The following is a 23,643-nucleotide window of genomic DNA, read 5'->3' as shown; positions in this document are numbered from 1 at the left end:
GCAATCAAAAATCAAACACTGCGCGTGAGATAGTGATAATAAAGTAATTCATAAATTCAGCCAAATGGAAAACGTTTTAAAAGTCATGACGTCATAATGCCCTCTATCTGAGACGTTAAGACAGGAGAGCTCACTCCGCCTCAAATTTAAAAAACAAAACGCAAAAACAGTGTTTACAGATTGGCCTTAATTAATTTGCTTATTTTGTTTTTTAGCACAGACAATTCACAATAAATATTTGTCACCAGATAGTATTTAAGTCTTATTTGTGTCTTTACTCCGTAGGCGGAGAAGCCTGGAGGCAGCTAGCAGCTACAGCCAAGTTACCTATGTGTTAATGATTGCTGTGGGTGTAAAATCCCTCATCGTATCTCCACGTACATTGAAAAGGTACTGTCATGCGTGGTTGGAGCCTTCTGAGTAACTCATTCAATGACCCCAGCTGGTGGTAAAGTAGGTGGTGGTGCAGCTGGATTGGAGCAGGGACTTGGTGCATCAGTCCAATCAGACACAGGGATAGTAAGGGGGCAGGTAAGAAAGAAGAGACATTAGGCAGAGTCAGTGCAATGTCCATTCCTATGCAGGGACTGACCAGTAGAATTAAAAAATACCCTGATAGGAATCATCTCATTGAGAGGGAGCGGAAGGAAGTACTAAGGAGTGAGACCTCACGCTCATAGAGGATCTGCACACGTCCTGCCTGTTTCTTCCTGCAGTTCCACTCGTTTCGGACACTTTGTCAACATGTTGAAGTTGAGCTGCTCTCTGAGGTCCGCCGCGCTACTCCTCAGACCCGCTGCTGCTGCTGCTCAGGTGAGTCCAGTTGCAGCCCAGAACCAGCCCAGCAGGTCAGTGCACCGAATCTGCACAGTGACCCTGACAGTGCACGCACGTCCGAGCTGGAACATGTAAACTTGAACCTGTGCATGCGCACATTCCTGCTCTGGACTTCATGTTTGTGAGCTCCGTGTTTGACCTGCTGAGCTTTGATCTGGGTCAAAGGTCACAAGTTTAAAATTAACCAGCAGCAGAAAAGCAGTGGGTTTACCAGTAGCGGTTTTAGATACGGGCGACACGGGCGGTTGCCCGGGGCGGCATCGTGGTGGGGGGCGGCATCACGGGAATCGGAAAAAAAAAAAAATTGCTCGTACTCATGCTGCCCCGACATCAGCCAGCGCATACTGGGAATGGCATAGGTTTTCTATCGCCCATGGGAGTAGGGGCGCCCTCCGTTTGCAAGGTGCGCCTGCTGCGGCACAGGGAGGAGAGGGCGGGGCGGCGGGGGATTCTCTGGCTGGCTGGAGCAGCAAAAATTACCAACTCGCAAAATAAAACAAAATAAAAACAAACAGCAAACACGAAAACACCAGACATCATGATACAGACTTATAATTTGCACCGATGTTTTTTCAAAATTCTATACGCGAAAAGTGAGCGCGAGAGCCCTCGGTGCGCCTGCTCGCTGCTGAAGTCAAAGTAAACTTTATTGTCATCTCCGCTGCATACAGTCCAGTATATAGAGAGACGAGACGACGAGGCTCCAGTTACAGCAGTGCAAGTAAACAAACAATAAATATTTAAGAGTAAAACAAATAAATATACACTTTAGGACTCGGGGTGAAGGGATCAATAACAATTTAAAATGTATATGTAGCGTTTGACCCAATAAACATACGCTGGAGCGATTATTTTGACAGCAAAACTTTTATTTGGAGTTGTGGTCTCATTCACAGCCACTCCCGCTCTCTTTGTGCTGTCACGTCCGCTTTCCCTCCGACTGTCACTGCCAACATAAAAAGACACACAATCAATGTCATAACCCAGCACACCTGTTGACCCCGCCCCTGCGCCGCCCCGGGAGCTCACTGTGTCACCCCTCCTCTGCAGCTGGCCAGAGACCACACCCACGCCACAGTATATTTTATATTTTGTTTATTTAAAGTCTCACACACAACCCGTTTTTAAAGTTTAAAAAAAGAGAAAAGAAGAGGAGTGTAGCGACTTCCACAGTCGCTAGAGGCTGGGGATGGAGCCTGCCTATTTGCCTGACGCGCTGTCAACTTTACACAATAATGCCAGAGGTGGAATTGCTTGCTTGTTTATTAAAGTGCTTGAAAAGTTTACAGAGCAATGTTATCGGCTCGCGATTCAAACTCTTAAAACATCACAGGCTCTAATGCAACAAGGGGAAACTCGTTGTGCTGCGGTCAACAAAAACTACGGCTACCCAGCCCTCCTCTCTGTCAAAATCAAACCAGTGAATGACAGACTGACAACGCCCTCTTAATGTCGCCGCTAGCACCCACGTGACTCCCGTTACACATCACCATAGCAACCAAACAAATGAAAACCCAGTGGTCATTAAAATTCAATACATTTTATTATCACTCCTACAAGGAGAAACGAGCAAAAGATACAGGTAAGCAGATGTGTCATTGGATAATGGCAGGTCATCCTGAAACAATCAGAATCAGAATCAGAATACTTTCTTAATCCCTAAGGAAATTATGTGGGTTACAGTTCCTCCAAGAAGAAATGGTAAAAATAGTAACGGTAACAGACTAAACTCCAAACAATATATACAATAATATAATATTAATTAGTCAGTGTCAATTGTTGATTTGTCCTGTTCACATTGTATGACGAAGTATGATGTCTGTTTAGTAGCCGTTTGCATACTATGCATACTCTCTCCCTCTTCATATGTGTGTGTGTGTGTGTATGTGTGTGTGTGTGGGGGGGGGGGGGGGCGCCAGAGGGGGTGTTCGCCCAGGGCGCCTAACAGGCTAGGACCGCCACTGGGGTTTACGTGAATACGCACACGAGTACACACGGAGACACAAACAGAGCCTGCTCTGTGGTCCACGGTCACGTATCCCTCAGCTGCAGTGTTTTAAAGAGCCCAGCAGGTGGCAGCAGGATACAACTAAAACCGTTTTCGTGACGACAGTTTTGTGTTTATTTTTATCAGTGTCTGTCCTCCCATGCTGGGTTCTGGATGTTCCTCTAACACTGGTCATATCTCTAACACAGATTAAAGGGCTCACATGCCCCCAATACAGACTTATAAACAGATTATTTTGAGTTTTTTTAATGTGGGACCCAAAAAGGCACGGGAGAAGGGGAGTGGTTAAATAAGAAACATCTCTGACAAATTAAAAACAAACATAAAAAAACAAATGACCTCCTGCTACCTTAAACATGCTTTAGGAGTTCTGGTTGTGGTTCTGGTTCCAGCCTTAGATGGTTCGTTCTGCTGAAAAACAGCATCTCACAGAGGAGTTAGTGATATTAGGTACACAGAAATAATTTCATGACCCTCAACCCCCAATTTTATTTAGATAAAGGACAGTCTGATGGTACACACTCATTTGCTTATTTATTATAAAATTACCCATTCACACTGTTAATCTTCATCCTGTCAGTTTTTGAGGGAGTATAGCCCTGTACACACTTCTGTACACTTCATTCAGCAGTCACATCATTAGTGATGTTTCCGGAAGTCATCCGGTGTTTCAGTCCTGTGACATCAGACGTCCTTGTTCAGGTGACCCAGCCAATGGCGATCGGTCCCTGTCTCGTGCCCGAGCAGCATTGGCCCATGATTCAGACCTTTTGATCCAAATGTGTTTCTTTGTTTGCTGATTGGCTTGTGTGTTCTTGTTGCTGTATCATACAAACGTTGATTTTAGGATAACAGAAAGCAGGATGTGTTTTGAGTATTGGTGAACTCCTTCTTTTCTGTCAGAGTGAGACCTCTGCTCTCCTCCCTCCTCTCTGCAGCCACGTGCGCACTTCGGCTCCGGTCCCCAGCAGAAACACAGAACCTTCTATGAGTTGCGCACCTACTGCATCCGCCCGGATCAGAATGCCGCCTTCCTCAAGCTGACCAGTGAGAAGATCCACCTGCGCACTGCCCACTCCGAGCTGGTTGGCTACTGGAGCGTTGAGTACGGTGGCCTGAACAAGGCCTTCCACATATGGAAGTATGGTGAGGACCTGTTTCTTCTTCTCTCAGACAATATGAAGGTGTTTCTTCTTCATGGGGCTTTTAAAAGGTAACGGGTCCCTACCCACTCCTCAGACAGTTACGCCCAGCGGGCAGAGGTCCGGGCAACGCTCGCTCAGGATCCCGCCTGGGTGTCAGAGTACCTCTCCAAGGCCTTACCAATGCTGACGTCACAGGACAACGAAGTCACCTATATGGTTCCTTGGAGCCGCCTGCAAAGTCCGCTGCAAGAGGGTGGTAAGCCCCGCCCTCTGTGTTTCACGTGTCAGTGACATCATCCCCAGCTGGTCAACACTCACCTGTTTTGTTTGTTTGTTTCAGGTGTGTACGAGCTGGTTTCTTTCCAGATGCGTCCTGGTGGACCAGCAGTTTGGGGAAAGGCCTTCCAGGCCGCTATCAATGCCCATGATGCACCTGGGTACGGCAAGCTGATAGGAGCTTTCCACTGCGAGTTTGGACTGCAAAATAGAGGTATTGAGGTGATGATGTCACTGTGTGTGAGTGATCATGGGACTGTGAGTGGTTGACAATGTCACTGTGTGCATCTCATCAGTTCACGCCCTCTGGTGGTTCGAGAGCCCCGACCATAGAGCTGAAATCCGACACACAGCTCACCATGATGCCAGAGTGGTGGCTGCAGGTGAGACACCGCCCATAATGACATCGCACACTGACGAAAATCCCTCATACATTAATCAATAATCGATAATCTGTGTCTTTCAGTGAGAAACAACATCGTCAATCTGGACTCTCAGAGGAACCAGCTCATGTTGCCGTGTCCTTTCTCGCCTCTGAAGTAACTTCCTGTCCTGATGCCCGCCTCTCACCCAGAACAAAGTTTAGCATGCAAACCTGATCTTTAGTTTGACCTACTTGGGCCTCTGTAGACGCAGACGCGCTCAGCAGCAAGTGTTGGCGACAGCATCCAATTGCACGGTGTGACTGCTAAAAACTTCTCTTTGCTTTAGGTTAACTGACTGGCTGCTTTAAAGTGTGAAAATAAACTGTCACGTGCCTCTCAGACTCTGTGGACTGTTTTTCCGCTCATGAATGGAATTATTTTTCAGAAAGCTGGGACTAAAAAATATTTAAATAAAGGAGATGATTTTCACGTCATTTCACGCCTGTTATCCGATAACATCTGGAGCAGTTTACACATTCACCTAACAGGTGAAAGGTCCCTCATTTGGCTCAGAGAGTGGTTGCATCAGGCATGTGTGGAGCTACCAGCTGTGAATAAAGGAGCAGCCCAAAGTAGCTTTATATATGATAATATCTGGTACAATGACAACATATAAAAAGGCTGAAAACTGAAAAGCAAGTAGAGCTGGGTTAAAATCTGGAGCTTTTTAATGTAATTTTGATTGTGTTGTTTTCTGAGAAAACTTAAATTTTATCTAAAATGCACTTTTTAAGGCATTGTGTCACCACGTGTGATGGGTGGCTGCTCAAAACAAGTTGGAACATGTGAAAATTCCCATTTTCACCTATTTTTAACATCCAGTCCCTGTTCTTCCACCAAAGGGAGAGAGCATGTAATCGGTTTGTTTGTTTGTTAGCAGTCAGGTGTCCACAGTTTAAGGTTTCATTTTCAAATTTTGTGTGATGGTCGCGGGTCAAGGTCACAGCAACTGTGAAAATCAGTAGAAACGTTCTACTTCCCACAATTTTTATAGATAGTCTTCAAACTTTATATCAATACACAAAGGCCATGGGGGGCACGAGTACCAAGGTTGGCTAAGCATTTGATCTTCATTGTTGGGATCTAAGGTCAAAGCTGACCTTGGAAAAAAAAAAACATGGAGTAATATATTATATGAAAAGACACAGAAACGCCATAACAGGTTGGTGGCATCGTGTGGTAATACAAACATCAAAGTTTTAATGCAGCCTTTAGCCTTCGGGGGGCGATGTGAGCTATGGATGCTCTCCTGTAATAGCAGTTTTACTAGTATTCAGGTAAAAATCAGCTGATTCTGATGAAATGACCCTAAAAGCTTATTTAACCCAGTGGGAAAGCATCTCATTCAAAATAAAGGAGAAAACTTAAGATTTCTAGAATTTGAAGATTTCGTGGTTTTAACATGTTTTCTTTTCTTTCACACAAAAACTTCAAACTGTGTGTAAATCTGAATTCTGTCTTTACAGTTTAGACTTTGTTTTTATGCATGTCCACCTCAGGGCCTTTAACCTTTGGCCACATGGATTATGAACAGTAACATTACTTGGTTCTTCCTTAAAAAGTGGGTGGACAAGCAGAAACCCGCAAACTGATCAGCACTGATAGCCAGCACGTCACAGAGAACTGCAGCAGAAGAATAGTCTTTGCTTGAAATTTGATTTATTTGCTAATAAAAGCCTTTGAAACATGAAATGCTCACGATTGTTCTTCACTACATCATAGAAACATGTAAAAAAAATAAAAATAATAAAGAACATAGTGGCACAAATTTTGTTTCCACAAACATTTTTTAGTCATGAGTGTATATGAGAGGTCTGAGGAGATTCATCGGGATCCATCCATCCATCTTCCTGCCGGTTATCCAGGTACAGATCAGTGGGGCCAGCAGTCTAAACAGAGACGTCCTAACTGCCCTCTCCCCACACACCACCTCCCAGTCATCTGTGGGGATAGGGAGGTGTTCAGAAGCCTCCTACCTGTAGGGACATGGTCAAAATACCTCACAGAGGTGGTCAGAATTGCTGGGTGAGATTCAGTGTCAGAAAGAAACTGATTCTGCTTTTTAAACTGAACTTTTCCAACTTTTCCAAACCTGAATTCATTTTTTACTGTTAGTGATTTAAAAAACCTAAGAGAGGAGTCTTTGTGTGTGTGTGTGTGTGTGTGTGTGTGTCAGTGCGAAGTAAAGAGCCGGGTGGAGGCAGGAGATTTGTTTCAGTTTAATCCTGGTTGTTCGGGTCGTAACAGCTCTTCATCCATCAGCCGCACGGTCAATAAACGTGATCAAGTTTGATTTCAGTGCAAAGACAAACTGATGGTGTTTGAACACTTCAAGTGCTGCAGTCACAGAGAGTCACCTTTAGCAGCTCGCCGACCAATCAGAGCGCCGATCGATCAGCAAGGCTGCTCATCAATACTGTAGTGTGCTTCAGAAGCTGATGAGGTATTTCACTGTTTCACACCCAAACTCACAAATCGGCTTTTCTTAGTATCCTTTCTTTAAAAAACAAAACTATAAAAATCAGTACATGTCTCTCCTGTGTCAGGTGCTTTGATTGGCAGTTAACCACTACAGGAAACAGTTAATGACTCTGTCAAAATAAAACAACAAATTACACATGTCTCTTTTCACTACACATATAAATAAAGTCTGACAGTAGAAACGGAATCAAATGTTTTTTTGTTTTGTTTTTTTAAACGCGTGATTTTATTTTTTCAAACAGCCCTCGGCTGATTCAGATTCTTCATCGTTTGTCACCAAAAACAGTCGCTCGCGTTCTTCGCCTTCAATCAGGAAGAGAAGAAGAGTCTCGGAGCCGCGGGAGGTCTGAAGGCACTCGTTCAAGTGTTTAAGTCGGCGTTGTCGGCAAAGCGCTCCCCGCCTCCAGAGGAAATCATTTGCATTGACTGGCATAAGGCAGCAGGTGACTCCGCCCACCGCCATTTTTTAAAAAAAAAATCAGTGTGACATCAGAGAAGAGGTAGGTGTCTTCTCTGCTGCGGGTCAAGTCCAGGCTGAAGCTTCAGCCTCACAGTGCGGTCACATGACGCTCTCCGACAGCCCGCCACCATCATGCGAGGCTCCGCTGGTCGAGCTCTGTACCGGGAGGTCGATGACGACGACGTCCTTCCGCCTCACAGAGTTGTCTTTGGAGTGATAGTCGTCGCTCTGGTCCTTCGCGAAGTTTACAAACACCTGAAAGTACAAACATCAGTCAGAGCCTCTGCAGGCCACACCCCCTTAGTACCTTCTTAGGTGCGTGCGAGTCTCTACCTGGTCCAGTGTGGTCTGAGTGACGGAGTAGTCCTCGATCCTCAGCGTCTCTTTATTTTTGGCCAGGATGGAGAAGATGTGAGCGAGCGAGGTGAGCGAGGACGGCAGCTGGTACTGCAGCATGTTCCGGTGCTTCTCCTTCAGCGTGCTGCCGCTCAGCTCGCTTTCAATGAACTTCATGACGGGCAGCAGGTCGGGGTTCGGCCCCGCCACCCGCAGGATGATGGTGTACCCATCGCCAAACCTGAGGCACAAAACCGGGAGTTCAACACTGAAGATACTCATTTAAAATAAACTCACATTAGAGGCTCTCCAGTATCCTGAACCTCTGAGCACAAACTTCTCTGACCGATCAATTTAAAAAGCTGGATTTGGAGGATGAATGTGTTGAAATGTAGAGGCTGTCGTGTGTCTGTGAGCGCTACCTGTTCTTCAGGTGCTGGACGCTGCCGAGACATCTGAACCTGCCGTTCACCATGATCGCCATCCTCGTGCACAGAGCCTCACATTCCTCCATGCTGAAACACACACAGACGCTTCAATAAGCACATGCAGAGGGGACGCCAGCTGGTGTCACGATGACTGTTTAACATTTAAATGTTTGGCTGTGCTTGTAGATATCTATTACTGTTTTTATCACCAGCCAAAGGGTTAGTTACTGATGTCAGGGAGCAATTTTGGAATCAATAAAGATAAATCTGATCTGGAAATATAAAAGTGCCAAAAATGTTCTACAGATATGGTAAAAACATGTCTCAACCTTTCAAAATCTCTACCAACTAAACTGAGGGACTGACAGACCCACTATGAGGACGCATTAACCATGAAACCATCCGCCTGTCCTCGTGTTTACCTGTGCGAGGTGAGGACGACGGAGCGGCCCTGCTTGATGACGCTGTGGATGCAGTTCCAGAGGGCTCGGCGGGCCTTGGGGTCCATACCCGTAGTCGGCTCGTCCTGTAACGAGTAGGATAGCCAGGTTGAGGTTGGCCCACAGATGCAGCAGGAAGCAGAAGGTAAAGGTGAGGAGGAGGGGGAGGAGTGTCATTGTAGCCACACCTCATCTACCTGCACCTGACAAAGCAAGGCTCTCGTCGTTCTGTGCTTCAGACCTTCCCGTCTCCTACTCCTGTTTTCCTCAGCAGCTCCTTTAAATCCTTTTCCCATTACACAACCTCCACCCTTCCAACTCCACCTCACCCACACACAAATCCTACTGTTAAGCATCTGCACTGTGATTGGCTGCCTTGGTTCTGCTGCTGTTGTGCAACAGCCTGTTTCTTTAGTTACAAGACGAGTGACAAATTAAAGGAAAAACCTGCAGTCTTGACCCCTGCGGTGAATCTGTGGCTCTGCTTCGATGCCCCTCGTGGTGATCTTACTGAATCTTACTTCAATCTAGTTTTACCTTTAACTAAAGTTAGGCAGTGAGGTGCATCTTACTCAGAGATGGGCAGTAACGCGTTACTTGTAACTTTTTCAAGTAACGAGTAAAGTAAGGGATTACTATTGCAAAAACGGTAATTAGATTACCGTTACTTTCCCGTAGGAACGCTGCGTTACTAAAACCGTGATTTTTTTTGCGAGAATGTCTCATGACAGTGACTTAAGCAAGTGCGACGTTCGTGACAACAGCTGTGTGCAGATCAACAATGGATAATATATCGAGTGCGGGAGAGAGTATGAGCGTGCAGCGTTTAAAGCTTGGAAGTACTGACCTTACTTTGAGTTTGAGTCCATAAAAAGTGACAAAAACATTAGTGTCCGTTGTACGTGGGAAGAAAACTTCTTTTTACAGCAAAAAAACCCCTAAACTTCCAAACAAGCACCGAGTGCGCTACCACGTAATGGGAAACTCACAGAGAAACTCGCGGATTCTTCCACTGACCGCTGTGGCACACCTGCACCAGGGTAACCCTCCGCCTACCCCACTCCTGCTTTACAGGTGAAAATAGAGCAACAGGACCGCTAGTCTTTGACTTTATTTATTTTCTGCTGTGTTTTACTTGCATCTATTTGAAAGAGTGAGTGTAAACACAAAAAAATATTTTATTTTATGTGCTGGAATGTGCAGAAAATTACGGAAGAGGATTAGGGCCACTGGAAAAAAATCTGAGAAAAAAGTCAGAATTAAAGTCAGAATTCTGACTTTTTTCTCAGAATTCTGACTTTTTCATCAAAATTTGTTTTTCTCAGAATTCTGACTTTTTTCTCAGGAAAAGAAGAAAAAAAAAGACGTGCCCACTTTTTTTCCCCCCAGTGGCCCTAATCCTTTAAATGTTAAACAAATTTCTTCCAGTCAGAGAATGTTGCATATAATAAAATTTTTGCTTGATGCACAAAGTTAAAAGATTAAAACTAATAAAACAAGTTTTAAAAAGGGACTTTTCCATTTGATTACATTTTATATGATGAATTATGCAGAAAGTAGAATTGGGCTGAAAGATCTATCGCTTTATCACCTATTCAGGTTGTAAATTGTGTTTTTAAAAAGTAACTAAGTAACTAAGTAATTAATTACTTTTGAAAATAAGTAATCAGTAAAGTAACAGGATTACTTTTTTGGGGAAGTAATCCGTCATTAGTTACTGATTACTTTTTTCAAGTAACTTGACCAACACTGATCTTACCAGAAACACTACAGGGGGCGCTCCGATCAGAGCCATGGATGTGGACAGCTTCCTCATGTTTCCTCCGCTGTAGCTTCCAGCTGCTTTATCTGCATACTTGACCAGACTCAGCTTCCTGATACCCCACTCTGCTACCTGTCAATCAAACAGCAGCAGAATCATCATGATGAGCATTATCATGGGTAGCAGATGCACAGCAGTGTGTTGCTCAGGGTGTCTTATTATTTAAAACTGCATATTTACAATGTGTGTTGGCAGTGCATGTTTGCTTTGTGCTTTTGAGTGTTTGCAGTCTGTTGGCAGTGTGTTTACACTCACGTCACACACTTCCTTCTCAGGCACCCCTCTGAGGATGGCGTACAGCTCCAGATGCTCTCTTCCTGTCAGCAGCTCGTTGATGGCGTCAAACTGAGGACAGTAACCCATGTTTCGATGCACCTCGTCGATCTCCCGCAGGATGCTGCAAACACACAGTTATTAGCATGAAGAGCAGAAAAATACTTTAATTTAAATTTAGATTAATCCTCTTGCTGTCCCACCACTGCACCTGTGCCTAGTGTGACTTTTTGGGGGATGGAGGACGGTGTGTGAGGGCGAAGGCCCCGCAGGGAACATTGCGAAGCTCTGCACGTGAATTGCTGACAATTATAAAATAATGGAGCAACTTCCTGGTTTTGTTTTAGCAACTTTGTTTGAGCTGCTGAACGAGGATCCGAGCAGCGAGTAATGAGCTGCTCGGCTGTTAAAGCTTCAGCTCAGGTTCTGTTTGCACAGTCAGAAGAAATCACGAGAAGACAAAGCCCTCAGAGATGAAGACGCTCATGTCTTTAGTTAATTAATCAGTGTTCATGATTTGGAATAACATGGCGGCTGGCTCCACAGATTTTAAATCCATGATTTTTACCTTAGATGTTCTTCCTGACACAACCCCAAAGAGATTTCAGGATCGATCCAGAGATCTTTCACTTGTTTGAAACTTTTTTGAAACTTTTTTACGTGTCACACATCGTCCCACCTTCTCTTTTAAAATGAGGTTAAATTATTTAATTACGACTTATGGCCTCCAATTTTAAGGCCCAACCACGTGAAGTGAAATGAGTTCTTAGTGAACTAAATCCTCAGAATAAATCTGCAGGAAACCAGGTCAATCCCCGACTCCAACACACAACAACAACAAGAACCCAGAAAGTTTCAGCTCCAATAAGCTCTGAGCTGCTTAGACCTTTGACCTCACCTCTTCCCAGCCAGGAAAGCCTCTCCTCTGGTCACTATGGTGTCTCCCGTCAGCATCTTGAAGGTGGTCGTCTTTCCGGCTCCGTTCACACCGAGGAGGCCGAAACACTGAGGACGCACATTTTAAAATCACCATTCACAGGTTAGTTTTTATGAAAGGTGATGGTTTGGTTTTAGAGGCTGAACTGAAACATGAGACTGCAGATTGAGCTCACCTCTCCGGGAGGAATCCCGACACACAGTCGATCCACCGCCGGCTTCTCCTTCCTCTTAAACACCTGCAGGACACAGTTCACTCGGTCACGAATCATTTACTTTGGATTAAAGTACTTCCTATCGCCAATAAAGATTAACAAGCATCATAAAAATACACATACATAACAACAGATTTGTTATAATCTGGGAGAAAGAGAGAGTGACTCATTAGGTTTTCTTTCTCAGGCTCCTCCAGATTTGAGGAGGAGCCTGAGACATTCCCAAAAGAAGAATGGGCTGGGATTGCTCAGGAGACGTACACGAGACTTGTTAAAAACTACAAGAAACGACTGCAAAAATTAAACAAAACTGACTGTTAGGATGGGGGCTAATCATCTTGACCCTGGTAGTTTCTAGTTTTGGTGAAAAAACTCTGTTTCTGTGTGGAAAGTAAAATAACGTAAGCATCTGAAATAAAACCAGATGTTTGGAAAAGCTGTGTTAAAATTTCCTTGCGTTGGGTAACAGCTCTTAAGAAGTACTTGCTTTGTTTCATTAATATAGTTTATCAGCGTCATTCAGCCTCTGACTGTGTGTTTGGTTCAGGTGGAAAAAACAAGTTGGATAAAAATCTGCACCTTCGTCAGCTGCCGAAGTTCCACGATGTCTCCTTGTCCGAGGCCGTGGACGATCCTCTGTCTCTCTCGGGCCACGTCCTCATCCTCCTCACCCAGAGGTGCCAGTTTGGTGAGCTTACTGACCGGCCTGCACACACACAGACGCACAAAGACGGCGCTCATACAGACCTTTCTGCAAACTGGTCTACATAAGACGAAATGAAGCGATCCAGGTGTGCTGACTCACTTGGGTTTGATGCAAAACCTGTACTGAATGAGGACGGTGATGAAGAAGAAGACAACTCCCTCCACAGCCATGGCGAGCAGGTTCTTTCCCACCATGTCCCACTCCAGAGGAGAGCGGAACCTGTTCTCACCTGGAACACGACCACACCATTCACAGAACCATTCGACAGCCTCACATCACGCTGACTGACTACAGACAACAAATAAATAAATGCTGCGATCAGAAACTGGAAAGCTACCGAATCTCTCGAGGGCGTCGGCCATCGCCTGGTTCTTCACCATGTCGATGAGACCTCGACCGAGACAGAAATGAGGGAAGATGAGGAGGACATTCTTCAGGATGTCGTTGATTCCTCCGATTTCCTGAAAAGAATAGGAAGTCAAACCGCTGCTCTCGGGTTTATTTTCATTCGATCTGTGAATCGTTTTAAAATCTAGCGTCGGCGTCCGTGAGGACTCACGTTGTTTCCGAACAGCTCCATGACGAAGGTGGAGATGCTGCCGTTGATGCCGATGAGGATGTTGACGCTGGTGAGGACGACGTACGCCGTGCTGGGGATCTTGAAGAAGAAGGAAGCCGGGTACATGAGCGGCGTGATTGACCAGCTGGGAGAAAAAGGAAAACAAAGGTTTCTGTTAGAGCACAAACTGGCTCGGTGCCACTCTCTGATACAGTACGATACAGTGGCAGCATGCAGTACGCTGCAGTACTTTGCAGTATTTTGCAGTATCTGACCCGTAGAGCAGCAGCAGCAGGGCGAGGGTCGGCAGATTTGTGGATGATACGTAGGCTTTTTGTTGGAAGCAGATGAAGATGAGGATGACGAGCGTTGCCGGGACGACATAGTTACACTGCAGAGACAAGCAGGCATCAGCAAGCACTCAAGCGCACAAACACACAGGACATAGGGGCACTTGTTTCAGGTCTCACCATGTCCCATATGAAGTTGGCGGTCCAGTAGAGCAGCGGATGGACGCCACTGATGAAATGCATGTGTTTGGTTTTGCTGACCCGCTCCTGGATGAGGAAGACCACGAAGCTCGCTGGCACGAAGGACATGGCGAAGATGACGCAGATGGACACCAGGACGTCCACGGAGGTCGTCACCCTGGAGATGAAGAGCAGAAGGAGGTGGTGGGGAGAGACAAAGAGGGGGGGTTAAGAGGACTGAGGTGCAAACAAAGACTGCCGACAGGTGTGTCGTTAAGGTGCGCACTCACAGAGCGACCTGGGACAGCTGCTCCTTGGTCAGGTTCAGCGGGTGGTTGATGGCGCTGATGCCGTACTTGCTGGCGTCTCTCCCCTGAGGGAGGTTTGCCCTGAGGATGGCGTTGTTCATCACGTTGATGAAGGCACCGATGCTGTGCCAGCCTTTGTTGTTAAACCAGATCTGAGGAGAGAGGATTCAAGGACAAACCAGTGAACAGCCTCTTCAGGTTAGCTGCGTCCCCTCCTCCCAACAGAGCTGTGAATGACCAGTTTTAATCAGCAGGTTTGACTAAACTGACTCTTTCAACAGTCAGTGGGTGAAGTGAGTCAAATATTTGATTGAAGCTGATGGTTTTGTTTCTAACATGTAATTAGTAATAAAATAAAAACATATTACATTACAAACAAAACAACAAAGAAAAATGACATCAAGTTGTCTGTAAACCACACAATTTACCTGCCACACGTTCATGTTGAGGCCACAAAAGTCCACTCGTATTATTAGATTTCAATAATTGGAAAAACAATTTAACTATAAAACGATTTTAACTTAAGTGTTTCTCAACCCTGAAAAAACTGTCTTAATATCTCCTGTTGATATAAAGCACGAAATGCTGGAACGCTAATTCATAGTATAAAGACCAAACATTTGCAGACCTTCATTGAAAATACTACAGTTATTATTGCAGTCATAGTCCTGAGGCCGGCGCCACCATGTGTTCTCACCTTGACGTTGTTCTTTGTGTCGAGACCGTTGATGAAGCCAGACAGAGTGTCCAGGAATCGATCTGCAGCGGCTCCCTGCAGGAAACAGCAGTCACATTTCAAAGTCTTACTTTCCCTTTAAAGAACCAAGGGCTAATTCTGGATCAGACAGGTGGACTGGTTTTCCTCTGATGAACTTCATTAGACTAAAGATAAATTATTTCTGACCTAAAATATATCCACCATCTCAACTTAGATTCTGATGGTGTAATTGTCTTTTGAGTTCATCAGCCTGTGAGTCAAGCCTGAAGCCGACGTGTTTTTAGTAAAACGTCTGATTTGTAATAAACCCGACAGCCTGGAGGAATGTCTGGACAATAAAAGCTGCAATGAGTCAAACATGTTTCTCTCTGACTGACCTTCTGTAACTCAAAGATCTTTCGGACTCTCTCTATGGCGTCGTCGATCTCGTTAGCCGGAGGGAGGACTTGAGTGCTCCTGGCACCCAATGAGAAGCCTCCGTACCTGTAAAAATACCAAAAGAAAACAGCTGAGCACCTACAAATGACCAACAGATGGTGTTTATGATTTCAAAATAAAACCAGACACTGACCTGAATTCATTCACCCAGACTTTGTTCTTCAGGCTGTGAAAACAGAAAAAAACTTTCAGTCTGGCTTGTGTTCAGGTGTGTGTGAGCAGGTGAGTCCTCTGAGTGTGTGTGTGTGAGCAGGTGAGTCCTCTGAGTGTGTGTGTGTGAGCAGGTGAGTCCTCTGAGTGTGTGTGTGTGTGTGAGCAGGTGAGTCCTCTGAGTGTGTGTGTGTGAGCAGGTGAGTCCTCTGAGTGTGTGTGTGTGAGCAGGTGAGTCCTCTGAGCATGTGTGTGTGTGAGTCCTCTGAGCATGTGTGTGTGTGTGTGAGCAGGTGAGTCCTATGAGTGTGTGTGTGTGTGTGTGAGCAGGTGAGTCCTCTGAGTGTGTGTGTGTGAGCAGGTGAGTCCTATGAGTGTGTGTGTGTGTGAGTCCTCTGAGCATGTGTGTGTGTGTGTGTGTGTGTGTGTGTGTGTGTGTGTGTGTGTGTGTGTGTGTGTGTGTGTGAGTCCTCTGAGTGTGTGTGTGTGTGTGTGAGAGAGCAGGTGAGTCCTCTGAGTGTGTGTGTGTGTGTGTGAGAGAGCAGGTGAGTCCTCTGAGTGTGTGTGTGTGAGCAGGTGAGTCCTCTGAGTGTGTGTGTGTGAGCAGGTGAGTCCTCTGAGTGTGTGTGTGAGAGCAGGTGAGTCCTCTGAGTGTGTGTGTGTGTGAGTCCTCTGAGCATGTGTGTGTGTGTGTGTGTGTGTGTGTGTGTGTGTGTGTGTGAGTCCTCTGAGTGTGTGTGTGTGTGTGAGAGAGCAGGTGAGTCCTCTGAGTGTGTGTGTGTGTGTGTGAGAGAGCAGGTGAGTCCTCTGAGTGTGTGTGTGTGAGCAGGTGAGTCCTCTGAGCATGTGTGTGTGTGTGTGTGAGCAGGTGAGTCCTCTGAGCGTGTGTGTGTGTGTGTGAGTCCTCTGAGCATGTGTGTGTGTGAGTCCTCTGAGCATGTGTGTGTGTGTGTGTGTGTGTGTGAGCAGGTGAGACCTCTGAGCGTGTGTGTGAGAGCAGGTGAGTCCTCTGAGTGTGTGTGTGTGTGAGTCCTCTGAGCATGTGTGTGTGTGTGTGTGTGTGTGTGAGCAGGTGAGTCCTCTGAGTGTGTGTGTGAGAGCAGGTGAGTCCTCTGAGTGTGTGTGTGTGTGAGTCCTCTGAGCATGTGTGTGTGTGTGTGTGTGTGTGTGTGTGTGTGTGTGTGTGTGTGTGTGTGTGAGTCCTCTGAGTGTGTGTGTGTGTGTGTGAGAGAGCAGGTGAGTCCTCTGAGTGTGTGTGTGTGTGTGTGAGAGAGCAGGTGAGTCCTCTGAGTGTGTGTGTGTGAGCAGGTGAGTCCTCTGAGCATGTGTGTGTGTGTGTGTGTGTGTGTGTGTGTGTGTGTGTGTGTGTGTGTGTGAGTCCTCTGAGTGTGTGTGTGTGTGTGTGTGAGCAGGTGAGTCCTCTGAGCATGTGTGTGTGTGTGTGAGCAGGTGAGTCCTCTGAGTGTGTGTGTGTGTGTGTGAGCAGGTGAGTCCTCTGAGCATGTGTGTGTGTGTGTGTGAGCAGGTGAGTCCTCTGAGCATGTGTGTGTGTGTGTGTGAGCAGGTGAGTCCTCTGAGCATGTGTGTGTGTGTGTGTGTGAGTCCTCTGAGCATGTGTGTGTGTGTGTGTGTGTGAGCAGGTGAGACCTCTGAGCGTGTGTGTGTGTGTGTGTGTGTGTGAGCAGGTGAGACCTCTGAGCGTGTGTGTGTGTGTGTGTGTGAGCAGGTGAGTCCTCTGAGTGTGTGTGTGTGTGTGTGTGTGAGCAGGTGAGTCCTCTGAGTGTGTGTGTGTGTGTGTGTGTGAGCAGGTGAGTCCTCTGAGCATGTGTGTGTGTGTGTGTGAGCAGGTGAGTCCTCTGAGTGTGTGTGTGTGTGTGTGTGTGAGCAGGTGAGTCCTCTGAGTGTGTGTGTGTGTGTGTGTGAGCAGGTGAGTCCTCTGAGCATGTGTGTGTGTGTGTGTGTGTGAGTCCTCTGAGCATGTGTGTGTGTGTGTGTGTGTGAGCAGGTGAGACCTCTGAGCGTGTGTGTGTGTGTGTGTGTGAGCAGGTGAGACCTCTGAGCGTGTGTGTGTGTGTGTGTGTGAGCAGGTGAGACCTCTGAGCGTGTGTGTGTGTGTGTGTGTGAGCAGGTGAGTCCTCTGAGTGTGTGTGTGTGTGTGTGTGTGTGTGTGAGCAGGTGAGTCCTCTGAGTGTGTGAGTGTGAGCAGGTGAGTCCTCTGAGTGTGTGTGTGTGTGTGTGTGTGTGTGAGCAGGTGAGTCCTCTGAGCGTGTGTGTGTGTGTGTGTGTGAGCAGGTGAGACCTCTGAGCGTGTGTGTGTGTGTGTGTGTGTGTGAGCAGGTGAGACCTCTGAGCGTGTGTGTGTGTGTGAGCAGGTGAGACCTCTGAGCGTGTGTGTGTGTGTGAGCAGGTGAGACCTCTGAGCGTGTCTTACCTCTTGCCAATGATCTGAGCGTAAGTCTTCACCAGGTAGTCGGAGATGTTTCTCCCAGTGAGGTTCTGCAGGATGTCCGTTTCACTCAGCTTCATCTGAACAACAGGAAGAGTCCCTTTTTATTTAATCACAATTTCACAGGATGCTGCACACAGGTGGGTCAGGCTTAGGTCAGGTAAATCTAAGACTAAAGTTGGGCCAAATGCATTTTTTTTTAAACTATGTTAAAACTAATATTTTAATATTAAGTGTGTTCAGGTGATTCTTTTCAAAGTTTTTCTAAGCTTACAGAAATTCCCCTTCAGAGAGCTCAAAGTGAAAAAGTGGATGATTTGAGTGTTCTAATTGTTTTAGTAATAAATGTTGGGATGCTGTGTAAAATGTAAATACAATCATTTAAAGCGTCTGCATTTAATTCACAAAATAATTTAAAATAAAAAAAATTGCTCATCTTGAATTTGTTGTAGTAAGATGGCTTTGATAAAGTTATTACAGCTAAAAAAAACGATTACACTAAAAACCTATTGTTGGAACATCTGCCAGCTAGGGGGGTTAATTAGCAAGTTGACTGGGTATAAAATGAGCATCCCATAGAGGTTGAATGTGTGCGTCATCCTTTTGTATCCGCCCACCACTCCCCGTGCTCTGACCTCAGGTGGGGGCAGACCTCCGGCTCCAGCCGGGCAGTCTGGCAGCATCTTCTTCTTGCCATCGCAGCTGCACATGCAGGCTGGAGAGGGATCGTCCATGGTCCAGTTTCTGGAGCTAAAGAGCTCCAGGACGCTTTCAGGAACTTCAGGAGTGTACCAGTCCTCATCGCCCATTGTACAGGGTGCCTCTCTACAGGGAGGAGGAGAGGAAGAGACAGAGGGTAGAAAAAAAATGCAGTGAGGTTTCAGGTGAGTAAAAGCTGATTCGCTCACACGTTGATGAAGACTAGTTTAAAGTGGAGCAACAGAGAATTTAATGCTCAGGGTGTCGAAGTTTCTTACGGGATCGTGTATCCGTCCATGCAGCGAGTCCCAAATCCCGGAGCATTCAGCAGCGCATCTAAAAGCTTCTGCATGTTGGCATTTCCAGGAGCATCATCACTGAGAGGACGAAAAACACAACCACAGTCAAATGGCAGGAAATACCTCCGGATAACTCAGTGAGAGAGTTCAGGGCAGTTGTGGACCTGATGAAGGTCGCTTGTTCCTGGTACATCCACGGCTGCAGCTCCAAACTGGGATAAACTCCAAACGGCGGCACGATGAGACTGAAGACCAGAGCGATGCAGACGAACACGGCCGGGAGGACGATCTGAAACACAGATTTTTTTTCCCCGATGAGCCGCAGCAGGCCGGTTTGATCAGAAAGCAGCAGCGGGTTTTTAACGCTGGTGACGGCATACCTGAGCGAAGAAGCCCTTCCTGGAGCGCCGGGCATACAGAAACCGCTTCCACATCAGAGCCACAAACTGCTGCCTCCTCAGAGTCCAGCCAGTCACCTGATATGAGCCTTTACCATCAGTACAGTTCAGCCAGTCGGTTTCTTTGCACTCTGAGAGGAAACGAGGTCACATGATCAAATAAGAAAGCTTGGAGAGTGCGCAGACAGGATGTTACAAACTTCTGATATTTGCACTCGTTACTTTGTACAGTTGGTGCTTTATTTTGAAATTCCAGAGTCTGATTTCTTCCCTTGAATTTTGCGCCCCTGGTATTTTATCCCATTGTAACTCTCTGTGAATAAATTTTGCTTTGCTGTGTTTTTTTTGTACCTTGGTCTTCAGAATCATTGCAGTCATCATTGTCATCATCTGTTAATGGTCTCAAGCAGCTCTGAGGGTCTCCTCCACCGAAAGCATGAGTCCTCCTCCGCCTCTGAACAGGAAGTGTCCCGTCTAAACAAAAAAACTTGGAAATGTGATTTCAGGCTCTTATTTTGATATGTCACAGTCAGACATCACTCCTTCCTCACCTGAGGTCACTTCAGTGTCGACTCCGTTGTCTTCAGCCACTTTCAGGAAAATCTAAAGTGACATAAAACATTAAAACTAATGTCATGCTTTTGTTTTCATGCTTCACGGTGATTCACCGAGAAGAATGCTTCACAAATCAGATTTACTCAAATGTGTCCCACCTCCTCCAGTGTGGTGTCCGACACACCGTAGCTGGAAATGCCGAGGTCGGAAAGGTTCGTGTCCAGGTCTTTGAAGAGCTCCACGAAGGCTCCGTCTTTGGCAGCGCTGTACGGCAGGACGTAGGTCAGCTCGTGTCCCAGGTCCTCCACCAGGCGGGCGTCGGGGACGTGACGCAGGATCAAGGCAGAAACCAGCGACACGTCCGGGGGTACAAAGGGGATATTGCAGATGGACGCCGCTGGGCCATTTTCTGAAGACGGAGACACAAAACAAATCAGATCCACTGGACAGCGAACCAATCAAACGCTCTGTGGGAACAGAGAGCTCACCGATGGTAGCGGCCTCACTTTCATGTTCGCTGCCGAGTCCTGCGTCGCTGCTGCTGACCGAGCCGCACTCCTCCTCCTAAAACACAAATGGTTTTACTTTAAGTTATTGCTATTGCACAGGAAGAATTAATATTGCTAATTAATATTCCAAATGCTAAAGAAAAATACTATAAGGAGACAACTACACGGTAAAGGTAAAATACTGCAAAAATACTTTTCACTAACAGACAAACTGCTGAAAATTAATTAATCGTACTGGAATACAGTGTAAAGAAAGACCTATATACTACTGAAAACTGCAGAGCTAAGCATTACTAGTAAATAAATTCTACAGAGACCTTCTTGGTGAAGGAGACGGTGCTGGCCGAGTTCCTGCAGGAGCTGAGTGATGGCTCTGGGTTCTTCTTCACCAGCGTCAGGTAGTAGCCGGTTCCCAGCTGGTTCTTCAGGTACAGAGATGAGCCCACGCAGCACAGCTTCCCGTGGCTGATGATGGCGATGCGGTCACCGAGGATGTCCGCCTCGTCCATGTGATGAGTGGACAGGATGATGGTCCGGCCTGAAAGGAGACCCAACGTTAAAAATCCAGTCAAAATGAAGAGAGTAGCTAAAATCTGACCAATCTGGGAGAACCTTACCCTGGCGGTACTTCAGCAGCAAGTCCCAGATTCCTCTGCGGGCGTAAGGGTCCACACCGGCTGTGGGCTCATCCAGGATTACAACCTTTGACCCCCCGACGAAGGCCAGGGCCACGGACAGCTTCCTCTGCATGCCCCCAGACAGAGTGCTGGTCCTGCAGTTGCGTTTGTGCGGCAGCCCTGTGTCCTGCAGGATCTGCTCGATCTCACCTTTCACGCGTTCCTCTGGCAGGCCTTTGAGCCGTGCGTAGAACCAGATGTGCTCCTCCACCGTGAGCCTGCAAGAGGTGCCACAACATGAGCAAGGTCACGTAACGATCGAGGTAAAGACGGAGCGAAGACAGCATAACAAGCATGTTGAGGAAAAGCACTCACATGCTGAAGAGGACGTTGTGCTGTGGACAGACTCCCAGACTCTGCCTAATGGCGCTCAGCTCCGTCCGGATGTCTCTGCCCAGGATGTAGGCAGTGCCAGAGGTAGGTGGGAACAGGCCAGTAAGTATGGACCTGCAGGGAAAAGAGAGGAGGATGTTACCTGCACCAGGACCTGTGGCAGAATCTGTATCAGCAGTGTGGTGTGTCTGGCACTCACATGGTGGTGGTTTTTCCGGCTCCGTTGTGTCCCAGGAAGGAGGTGATTTGTCCCTCGTAGAAGCCGAGCGTCAGTCCATCCACCGCCAGCTTCTTACCATGACGGTAAACTTTCACCAGGTTCTCGATGTAGACTCCAGGCTCCAGATGAGCCGGCTCCTCCTCCATGCACACCGCTGCAGACATACAGACACATCTTACTGCACTGTTCAGGAAGTCTCTTTCACATTAAAAGCTCTGTTTAAAAATAAAGAGAACTCCGTTGTTGGTTTTTAGGAGGAAGTTCTGCAGCTTCACAGCACAGCAATCTCACCTCCGGGGTTTCCTTTCCGATTCAGTGGGAGTTTGTTGGACTTTCCGTCCTTTTCTCCAATCCAATAGGATTTAGTGAAGGGGAAGTACCACGGCCGAGGGATCCCATACTGACCTGAGGAGCAGAACGTGCTTTATGGAGTCTTTGTTGTGTATCAGAGATTTTTCATGGTCAGTGTACAAACAGCCTGTGGACTGATCGATAGTTTGAAGAACTGGGGATGAGCTATTCAAAGGATGTGTTGATTATAACCATTAATAATGTATAACTAACATTTACTTCTTGCAGCATGCTAAATAATGATGACTGCAGTTCAATAAACACATGAAGAAGAAAAGCTCTCACCTGGAAACACGGCTTCAAGGTACCAGGTCAGGACTCCGTACAGGAAGGAGTCAAAGTACATGATGATGATGGCGGTGCGGAGGCTGAAGTCATCCTCCTCCAGTGGGCTGGACACCAGGTTCTTCCACTGGATACCGACTCCCTGCTCCTCAAACAGGGCGAAGTACTCGCAGCCGAATCCGAACGCCACAGGGGACAGAAGGCTCTGCAGAGCGAGAGGTGGGCATGTGACTCGCCCCATCACATCACAACAACAAAATCATGAAAAGGATGCGCAGCCTTACAGCGAAGACTTTCGTCCCGAAGCCGATGTACTCTTCCCAGGCGACGCAGAGCACGTATGGCAAGTAGAGGGTGAAGTAGATTATTCCTCCACAGGCGGCGGCGAGGTTGGCACGGGCAAATGCCGTGCTGAGCAGGAAGCACTGCATGATGGTCACCACAGCGAAGGACCCCAGGAAGAGGAAGATGACGCCGGGGTCGCTGTAGGGCAGGAGGTTCCCCATCTGCACAGGAACCACGAGAAGAAGAGATGGGAAATTATTAATATTGCATTCTTGGAGATGTGTATGTGTGTGTGTGTGTGTGTGTGTGTGTGTGTGTGGATGCTCTGTTTTTCTAATGACACTGTTTTCTATGTATTTTGGTTTTTAGTCGTCACCTTGAGCAGTAACACTAGCAGCCCGGCGCTGATGAGCAGAGGAATCAGGCTGCTGATGAACCAGCTGAACCACAGGATGCCGTTATCCAGACCCATGATCCTCATAGTCTCCTTCAGTCGAGCCTCCTTCTCATACACCACGCTCTTCAGGATGATGGCCACTGAGTACATCCAGGCAAGAGTCATGAAGAGAGGCATGGAGCGGCTCATCACCCGCAGGAAACTGAGACAGAGGACAGGAAGGACGGGGTTACAGACCGAGAGCGGCGAGGAGGGGACCAAACCTGGGAAATGATGTGAATAATCTCACATGTCATCTACGTAACACGGGTACGGCATCTGCTGGATGTAAACTCCCGTCTTCTCCTTGGTGCCCGTCACCGCTCTGATGATGCCTTGCTCAATAACATCCTGAAGGTACGAGAACCCACCCCAGATGTAACGCATGTCCTCAAACGGGTCAGCACGAGGACCCGGGTCCCAGTATCTGAGAAGGAGGACAGAGTGCAGGAAGTGCTGCTAGTTAAACAGCAGGATGTGATAAAGAGCTACAGAAGGAACAAGACTGAAAGAAAGGTAATGCTCAAGCAAAGGAGCCAAGGCCATGACTTTGTCAATTTAGACCTCAAATGCATTATTTTGCATTGTAAGGTCTGTAACTTAAAAGTACATAAAAAAAAAAACGTTGTTGTAAAAATGTAATTATCATAAGACAAATGTTAAGTGTTAAAATTTGTTCCAATGAATTTAAAAAAACAAACAAACCCAACTTACCAAAT

The 23,643-nt window shown here is 46.7% G+C and overlaps 2 protein-coding genes across 4 annotated transcripts in view; one reads left to right on the top strand and one right to left on the bottom strand.

Annotated features, from left to right (window-relative positions):
- The first annotated feature begins 557 nt into the window (after positions 1-557).
- Positions 558-6,435, top strand: nipsnap3a (nipsnap homolog 3A (C. elegans)). Of its 2 annotated transcripts, XR_014876209.1 has the most exons (7): positions 558-813; positions 3,784-3,991; positions 4,085-4,246; positions 4,331-4,480; positions 4,563-4,649; positions 4,733-5,555; positions 5,834-6,435. XR_014876209.1 is itself a non-coding variant. In XM_085173262.1 (6 exons), exons 1-6 carry the CDS (start codon positions 745-747, stop codon positions 4,807-4,809), a joined length of 753 nt encoding a protein of 250 aa, XP_085029388.1. In that variant the 5' UTR covers positions 558-744; the 3' UTR covers positions 4,810-6,435. The 2 variants fall into 2 exon arrangements, 1 of the variants encoding a protein (XP_085029388.1); XM_085173262.1 differs by having other exon boundaries at positions 4,733-6,435.
- Positions 6,436-7,645: 1,210 nt separating this feature from the next.
- The window catches only part of abca1b (ATP-binding cassette, sub-family A (ABC1), member 1B), a 44,269-nt gene continuing 28,271 nt past the window's right edge, over positions 7,646-23,643 (bottom strand). The window contains exons 14-49 of one of the 2 annotated variants that reach the window (XM_085173194.1): positions 23,175-23,351; positions 22,865-23,087; positions 22,488-22,709; positions 22,204-22,408; positions 21,859-21,972; positions 21,547-21,721; positions 21,330-21,461; positions 20,955-21,232; positions 20,655-20,875; positions 20,317-20,392; positions 19,987-20,237; positions 19,825-19,876; positions 19,625-19,747; positions 19,256-19,404; positions 19,040-19,164; positions 18,855-18,953; positions 18,513-18,702; positions 17,863-17,957; positions 15,415-15,447; positions 15,221-15,326; positions 14,823-14,897; positions 14,108-14,277; positions 13,818-13,995; positions 13,623-13,738; positions 13,348-13,492; positions 13,126-13,249; positions 12,888-13,017; positions 12,662-12,788; positions 12,044-12,106; positions 11,830-11,936; positions 10,914-11,055; positions 10,596-10,730; positions 8,819-8,922; positions 8,391-8,483; positions 7,966-8,209; positions 7,646-7,887 (exon numbers count right to left, since the gene is read on the bottom strand). In XM_085173194.1, coding sequence (XP_085029320.1) covers positions 7,732-7,887; positions 7,966-8,209; positions 8,391-8,483; positions 8,819-8,922; positions 10,596-10,730; positions 10,914-11,055; positions 11,830-11,936; positions 12,044-12,106; positions 12,662-12,788; positions 12,888-13,017; positions 13,126-13,249; positions 13,348-13,492; positions 13,623-13,738; positions 13,818-13,995; positions 14,108-14,277; positions 14,823-14,897; positions 15,221-15,326; positions 15,415-15,447; positions 17,863-17,957; positions 18,513-18,702; positions 18,855-18,953; positions 19,040-19,164; positions 19,256-19,404; positions 19,625-19,747; positions 19,825-19,876; positions 19,987-20,237; positions 20,317-20,392; positions 20,655-20,875; positions 20,955-21,232; positions 21,330-21,461; positions 21,547-21,721; positions 21,859-21,972; positions 22,204-22,408; positions 22,488-22,709; positions 22,865-23,087; positions 23,175-23,351 — 5,155 coding nt within the window. In that variant the 3' untranslated portion in view covers positions 7,646-7,731. The remainder of the gene's footprint in view (positions 7,888-7,965; positions 8,210-8,390; positions 8,484-8,818; positions 8,923-10,595; positions 10,731-10,913; positions 11,056-11,829; positions 11,937-12,043; positions 12,107-12,661; positions 12,789-12,887; positions 13,018-13,125; positions 13,250-13,347; positions 13,493-13,622; positions 13,739-13,817; positions 13,996-14,107; positions 14,278-14,822; positions 14,898-15,220; positions 15,327-15,414; positions 15,448-17,862; positions 17,958-18,512; positions 18,703-18,854; positions 18,954-19,039; positions 19,165-19,255; positions 19,405-19,624; positions 19,748-19,824; positions 19,877-19,986; positions 20,238-20,316; positions 20,393-20,654; positions 20,876-20,954; positions 21,233-21,329; positions 21,462-21,546; positions 21,722-21,858; positions 21,973-22,203; positions 22,409-22,487; positions 22,710-22,864; positions 23,088-23,174; positions 23,352-23,643) is intronic. The other variant, XM_085173203.1, reaches the window with a different exon arrangement.

This window comes from Neolamprologus multifasciatus, chromosome 2 (genome assembly GCF_963576455.1).
Source record: "Neolamprologus multifasciatus chromosome 2, fNeoMul1.2, whole genome shotgun sequence".
NCBI classification, from domain to species: domain Eukaryota; kingdom Metazoa; phylum Chordata; class Actinopteri; order Cichliformes; family Cichlidae; genus Neolamprologus; species Neolamprologus multifasciatus.
The sequence above is the reverse complement of the archived record's forward strand: the minus strand, read 5'-3'. Positions and strand labels throughout refer to the sequence as shown.